This window comes from Cyprinodon variegatus, unplaced genomic scaffold (assembly GCF_000732505.1).
Source record: "Cyprinodon variegatus isolate N-32 unplaced genomic scaffold, C_variegatus-1.0 Scaffold1123, whole genome shotgun sequence".
In the NCBI taxonomy this organism is placed as follows: domain Eukaryota; kingdom Metazoa; phylum Chordata; class Actinopteri; order Cyprinodontiformes; family Cyprinodontidae; genus Cyprinodon; species Cyprinodon variegatus.
Genome location: NW_015151576.1, coordinates 166574 through 174201, shown reverse-complemented (window position 1 = coordinate 174201; position 7628 = coordinate 166574). Strand labels below are relative to the sequence as shown.

The window sequence follows — 7628 nt, the reverse complement described above, 5'->3', positions numbered from 1 at the left end:
CAATTAAAATACACCAAGTGTATTTCTGTTTCAGCCAAATGAAAAGGAGTAAATGGCACTGAGGAGTTAATGGCACTTAATATCACTCGGTATTGGTACTCGGTATCGGCAAGTACTGAAGTTGAAGTACTTGAAATTGAAATTGGTTTGAAGAAATCTGGTATCTGCACATCCCTAATATGCGCCTTATAGTCGTGAAAATACGGTAATAGCCAATAATTACACTATAGATCATTGTAGTGCCACAGAACTTGTAGCACACATAGATAACCTCATCCAGTTCATACTCCAACTTACTTTCGGAATATGTGCTCAACTCAATTTTTTTTTTTTTGATTTTTTAATTGTTATTATAAGCAGGCCAGGTGCATAATCTCTGCAACAGGAACCACAGCACTGAGTGTTGTGTGCACTGCACAAAGTATACCTGTCACAAATGCAGAAAGGACTCACCTTGGGTTTGTGAAAACTGCTAAATTGCCATTAGTATACACAATAATTAAATAGCTGTCCGTGCAGTCATTTTTTATCATGTATTATAACTCATAACTGTGCTCTCAACAATATGCAGTTTTCCCCAATTTTAGATTTAAAAAACTTAATTTTCAGTAACCCTGCCTTGTTAAACAGACCCCAGATTGTAAAAAAGATACGATGATGTGATTAAACACTCGAAGAAGCAGCTGTTGTCCACAAAGAAACAAATTAGAGACGAGTTCAACAAGCTCCACCAGTTCCAGAGACAGAAAGTAGAGCTAACATGAAAACTGTTTGTAACCAATGAGACTTCCACATGCAGGTGAAAACCTAACATAGCAGATTGTTTTATTTAACACGTGACAAACAGGTTAAAGTACAGAAAGTTATAAAAAAAATGTTATTCATCTGAGTTAAGACGCCATTACTGGGTGTTTAGGCTCTGCTGAAAAACGAATAGAATATATTTAAAAACAAGTACTTTGATTTTAAGAAGATTCTGCTGAAACTTTGGTGAGTCCTACTGTTGAAATAATAAATTTTAAAATGGATGAAATTCTTCTGGAAGATTACTTGAGATGCCATGTGTGTTCAGAGACTTTCAGAGATCCTGTGTCTCTGAGCTGCAACCACAGCTTCTGTTCAAGCTGCCTGAATAAATTCTGGGAACAAACTGGAAACAAGAACTGTCCCATCTGTAAGAGACATTCTTCCAAAGAGTTTTTGCCAGTAAATTTTGGACTAAAGGACCTGTCTGACACTTTTGCTGGCAGACAGGAGTCTGAATCATCTGAGACAGAGAGAGAAGAAAGGCATCCGATGGTGTTCTGCACTGAACATCAAGAAGACCCTAAACTGTTCTGTAAGGACGAGCAGAGAGCTGTGTGTCCTGTATGTGATATTTCGCTCCACCAGAGTCACAAATTGGTTCCTATAGAACAAGCAGTCAGTGAGCTGAAGGAGCAGCTGAAATCTGACTTAAAGTATCTGCAGGACAAGAGGAACAAACACAAAGAGTTGGAGAAAACATACGATGATATTATCCAATACTCTAAGAACAAGCTGTTGTCTACAGAGAGTCAGATCAGAGCAGAGTTCAACAAGCTCCACCAGTTCCTAAGAGAGGAAGAGGAGTCCAGACTGGCAGCTCTGAGGGAGGAAGAGGAGCAGAAGGGCAAGACTATCAGCAGAGAGATGAAGAGGATTCAGGAGCAGATCTCCTCTCTGTCAGACAGTATCTCTGCTGTTGAAGAAGACCTGCAGAAAGACCAGGTGTCATTCCTCAGCAGTTATAAAGCCACTCAGAGCAGAGCCAGAGCCCAGAGCTCACTGTCAGATCCACAGCTGGTCTCAGGAGGTCTAATAGATGTGGCCAAACACCTGGGTAACCTGTCCTTCAGAGTCTTGGAGATGTTGAAGGACAAGGTCCACTTCAGTCCTGTCATTTTGGACCCAAACACAGCTAATGCATACCTGTATCTGTCTGATGATTTGACCAGTGTGAGATATGGAGACAAATGGCAGCAGCTTCCTGATAATCCAGAGAGAAACACAGAAACCCCTTCTGTTTTTGGTTCTGAGGGCTTCAGCTCAGGGAAACACAGCTGGGATGTGGAGGTTGGAGATCATCCCATTTGGAATATTGGTTTGGTTAAAGAGTCTGCTAACAGGAAGGGGGAAAGATATGCTTCACCAAAATATGGTATCTGGTGTTTGTGGCATCGTGATGGTAAATACTCAGCTTCTGGTAAGAATCTCTCAGTGAACAAGAGTGTCCAGAGGATCAGAGTCCAGCTGGACTATGACAGTGGGGAAGTGTCCTTCTATGACCGTGAAGACATGTCTCACATGTACACCTACAGAGACACTTTCACTGAGAAACTTCTTCCTTATTTCTCTATTGGAAAACCTGCTGAAACATCTGACATCAGAATCTGTCAATCTGAGATTTTTGTGTTTTCAGACTAGTTAAAGTAATGAAAGTTACTTCTAAAATTATTCTTTTTATTTTAGGTCACAAAATGACGTGTGGACCTTTGGCAGAATTCTGATGCAATAACCAAAGAGCAAGCACTGTGCACATATGGTGCTCACGGGAAATGTATTTTCACAGAGTCATATTTAGAATTGCTCATTTAGATAACATTTAAGAAATGTACAATTAAAGAACCAAATTGAATCCAAAGCACTAAAGTAGAAGTGTCTGTGCTACCCACCCCAGATGAAATTCACCCACATTTTGCGGGTTGGTGGGAGTCACCGTGTGCTTTTCTACTGTATAAATTTGCAGGAAATATAACAGTGAAATTCTAATTTTGACATGAATTAAATACATGTAACCTATAGATGGTAACAGATTTAGCACATTGATTGATACATTTAGACATTTTTGTCATTTGAATGATAATTTAATTTGTATTTGTCTTTACTTTTAAGTTTTATTTTATTTTATTCAGGTTAAACTTGATTCTCTGGCATAATCTAAGTCACCTTTATGGATTTCTAAAATAAATGTATTTAAATTGTAAACATATTTGCTCTACCTAAAGAAAACAAGCTTTTGCTTCAATTTAAAATATTTTGTAAAACAATAAAATGTTTTCTGATTGTGCCGAACACCTTTTGGTTTTTACCCAATCATATAAGACCCCTTTATTACCTGGTGCAGATCGATGGGGGAATTGTATCTCAGATAGCATACACAAAGGAGGAAACATGTTTAAGCATTGAAATATGTTATTTCAGTTGTGATTAACAAAATCATTGACAGAAGCAAAAATTGCAGAGGAAGATTTCATCTTCTATTAGGCCCATACAAATCAGCAGATCAGGGGAGAACCCACTGAAAAGGCAGAGAGCTTCTGTCCATTTTCCCATTTTATCTAAAAGTCAGCCAGAAAATCGGAGTTGGGTGCCTGGTGGATCTGACCCCGGGGTCTGTTGCCCCCATCCGGGTGGGGCCTGGGACGCCTCAGAGCATCCTACAGCGGCCGCTTGCGGGGCTCTTAGGGGGTTCTGTGGCGGCGGACGTGGGTTACTGGCCTTGTAGTTGTGCTGTTGCTGAGTGGGTCTGGGGGTCTGGGGTCCCTGTGGTGCGTTGCCCTCAGGCAGGTGCCCCGGCGGGGCGTCTGGGTTTTGGTTCTGTGGGCGGTGTATGGCCGGCTGTCCAGCCCTGCCGGGGCCTCTGGTGTGCTTGGGCTCTCAGGGCCTGTTGAGCTGGGTGGGGGCATGGACATTAACAACTTATGGCAGATGCTTACCCTTTCAGGGGTTTGCACTCTGCTAGTGGGGGAAGGGGAGGGAGGGGGAGTGGGAATGAACTCTGCCTGGATGCCTTTTGTCACTTGTGTGGTAAGTGGTTTGAATTTTAATATAGGGGAGGGATCACATCTCCGGTCGGGGGATGGGGGGTGGTGGTGGAGGGATGAGGATATTAGAGGGCTTTGGGTCTGGCTCCTTTTTTTTTGCATGGACAGGATGTGTGGGGGGGTATGGGGGGCCTTGGTTCATGGGCCCTACAACGGTTGCATTCCCCCACCCCCTCTCTCGCATTTAGTCATTGAGGGTTCTGGGTTGTGGATTGGGGGGGTGCCTGTCTCCCGGAGGGGGTGTGGACTGTGCTGGACACCCCCTCTTGGTACTCGCAGTTTTGATTACACCTGAGAGCAACACGCAAAAACACCACATTCAAGCAGGCGCGGGGGGATCGGAGTCTTCTCACTCCCCTGTTCCCCGGCAGCCGCCCATAGTGTAGGGTCTGGAGGAAGAGCGAGCTGCCTGGTCTGTGGTACTGGCGGGGGCCTGCTGCGGGGCCTGGGTGGCCTGCCGGTGCTGGGGCTGTCACTTCTGCTTTTCTCCCCAAAGTAGGATGGTGGGTGGGTCGTGTAGCAAATGGAAGGGAGGAAGTGGCTGGATGAATTAGTTAGGGGGGGTGGGGCAGCTCTGGTTGGGTGACCTGTGCGGGGCATGTGGGCCCCGATCCCGGGGGGGCTTTTGATTCCGGTGGTCTGGTCCGGGTGCGGGTTGGGGGGCCGGGCCCGAAGCAGGAACGAGATGGGTTGGTGTAACCGCTCCCCTCCCCCCCATCTGGATTTTAGGTTCACTTATTGGGTCATCCGATAATCCCGACCACTGTTGCCGCGTTTTTTTTGGCTCATCTCTAGAGTCTGTGTGGTGTGAATGAAGGCACTACGGTGGTAAGGCTTGATTGAGAGTGTGAGGTTATTTCTTTTCTTTCCCAGGTTGGGGACTGCACTGCTCCCTCTCCCAAGCACATCTCAAGTCTCCCGCAAGTGCGTAGCTCATTTCACTTGTCCTGCTCTCCCTCCGCAGGCTTGCCGGTGCACTGGTGGAGCTCGGGGTTTGGGGGTGGATGCCTGGGTGGCTACTGGCTTATTCCTGGCGGCTTCTCCGCGGGGCCCAGCCGGCTGCAGACCCATCCCCGCAGTTCCCTTGGGCTCCGGCGTTGAGGTGGGGGACTTCCTCAGGGCTGCCTCTCCTCCTCCCTTAGTGAGGGTTGGATTTCTGGGCTGGCCCCTCCTTGGCGCCTTCTGAGGCTTTGGGTCTCTCGATGCTGGACTCAGTGCTCTCTGGGGGCGCCTCCTTGGCTCTCCACAACCACTATTGAGAATTTTTTCTTTGGATAAACTTTACATGCACAAGTGCACTTTCACAAACAACTACAGGTGCTCAGTTCCAGGTACTCAGGGTTTCACTTGCATACAGAAAGCCCATATTCTTATCTTCAGGTAACACAGAGTACATGTCAGATTAAATAACACTACTTCAGCAATAGTATCTTGGTGTTACTTTATTGTATGTCTAGTACCATGTCTGTTGGTTGTGCTGTTCTTTTTAAAACTCTTTGCAGATGATGAAGCAGACTGAACATGTTTTATCATTATCTCCCTTTTATCTCCTCTTTCTTTCATCTTTTATCCTTTTTTCTGTTTTCCTTTCCTGTTCTACTTACATTGCAATGTCCATATAATCTGTAAAACTCCCTGCATAATTATTATAAAGCAATTTATATGCATAAAACAAGCGGAACACTATGGCGATAGCCCTACTGCTCCGCTTGTGAAAGTAAAATCTGTTGGGCTCTTTTTGGCATCAAGACAATTATTCTTATTGCCACATCGCCAGACAGGACACTGTAAAAAAAAAAATAATAATAATAATAAATATATAAAAGTCAGCCAGGAAATGTCTCTCTCCCAAAAGCCCCCAATCCTTCTTAAAACCTACAGCATTACCAAATAAGGTGATGCTGGAGCCGCTCTAACTACCTTAAGCATAAGAATGTCTATTTTGGCTGACTCACACAGAACAGTTATAGAAATGAACAGATATAAGAGTTAAAACTGAAAATAAAATAAAAAAGAAATTAATCTTCAAAACTAATAAATATAAATATGTGTTTATGCTATTGTTGTGATGTTTTACCAGAGAGGTTATGAATATATTAAATTATTAGAACTTGAAGTTATAGCTAAGTAATACGTCATTCAAATTAAGGCTAAATCCAATTAATGATAGTTAATTGAATGATTATAACTTAAATTTTCTTACTCATCAGCCTTCCTAGTCTTATACTTGGCTTGGACTCCTTTATTGGCTGTTTAAAATGCAGTTGCCTTCACCAATTTAATCATTTAGATTATGTATATTAGCACTTATTAATCACCAACCAAATTTGTCTGTGTTAATTCAAATTTACTCATAGGGTGGAACTAACCTGAGTCATAAATCGTTCACTGCATAAAATAACCACATAATACATAGTACCTTTATTAGCTAATAATCACACACACAGTATAATTATATCTAATGACTACGTAAACACTAAATACTACTGAATATAAGCACATGGAAATAAATGTGAATAAATGGAGAATGGGGGGTTTAAAACACTGTTCAAGACTATCTAAGGAATGTCCAAGTTTTAAGGCTCTAATGCATTCAAAGTGTCCTTTAAAATAGCAGCACATAAGTGTTAATAACCCTGATGCAGACACATAAAATGCAATAAAACGGAATGCATTAAAATATAGTGACGCTGGAAAGAATGTGTAAGTTCATCTGGTACCAGGCGATTCTGCAGCAGGCCAGTTAGAACAAAGAGAAACTATTCAGTTATGCCTCTGCCTTATTTATTGATAATGGTATGTGTAATAAGTTTCATATTTTTGTAGCTTTAGAGACCAGGGTGACAGAATTATAAACCTGGAGCTAGACCAGGCCCTCTTGTTAAGTGCCTGGAGCCACCAAGACTAGGGACACCTTTGTGTAGTCATCCTCCAACAGTACATGAGCAGGCAGGCAATTGGGTAGCGGTACACATGTCTTCATTTAGCTGCTGGTTTTCTAGGTGGTGTCCTGAAAGCAACATGGGTTACATTAATGATTGGTCATCTTAATAGGGGAAACCTGGTCTGATTTGAAGAGACAGCATCCATCCCATTTCGGAAGGGGAAGCACTTATTTCTAGGATTCTTGTCAAATTTATTAGTCCTCCAAAACCCTTACAAACCAGGGTGCACACCAGAAAGCAGAGTTGTAGTTTAGCACACCTCCTTGCAGCTTCTCTACTGTTATCCACTCATTACTCCATCCAGACACTGTCTTGCCCATGACCAAAATCAAAATATTTAGAAAATAATCCTAAAGGAGTAAATCATAGTAATAAATTAAAATTGAAATAACCCAAATTGGGAACAAGTTAAAACGATTAAATGTGGTTTATTTAACAAAAGTTCTCGTTCTTCAAAAAGTCTGTTTATTACTGAATTGATTTGTGATAATCAAACTGATTTAGTGTACGTTGCCTTACAGAAACATGGCTGCAGAAAGAAGATTATGCGAGCATACATAAGGCCTCTCCATCTAGTTACTTAAAATTTCACATTGTTGTGGGAAAATTTATATCTTTCTCCTATTATATATTAATATTCATATTTACTCACTATAAAAGTTTTCACTTAGTCTGTTTCTCTCTCAAGGCCAAACCATTCCCTGCAGAATGTTGTTTGTAGACCAGACATAGCTTCTTCCCATTACAATCCAGATTCTTTCTCAAGGTTTATTCATAACATGTTACTGTTAAGATGACTCTGACTGCTTTCGATTGTTGTAACTAGGGGGGACGAACC

At 42.4% G+C, this 7628-nt stretch overlaps 1 protein-coding gene across 1 annotated transcript; it reads left to right on the top strand.

Annotated features, from left to right (window-relative positions):
• Nucleotides 1-1023: 1023 nt before the first annotated feature.
• LOC107101611 (nuclear factor 7, brain-like) lies at nucleotides 1024-2445 on the top strand. The gene is made up of 2 exons (XM_015400596.1): nucleotides 1024-1299; nucleotides 1393-2445. Exons 1-2 carry the CDS (start codon nucleotides 1024-1026, stop codon nucleotides 2443-2445), a joined length of 1329 nt encoding a protein of 442 aa, XP_015256082.1.
• Nucleotides 2446-7628: the final 5183 nt, after the last annotated feature.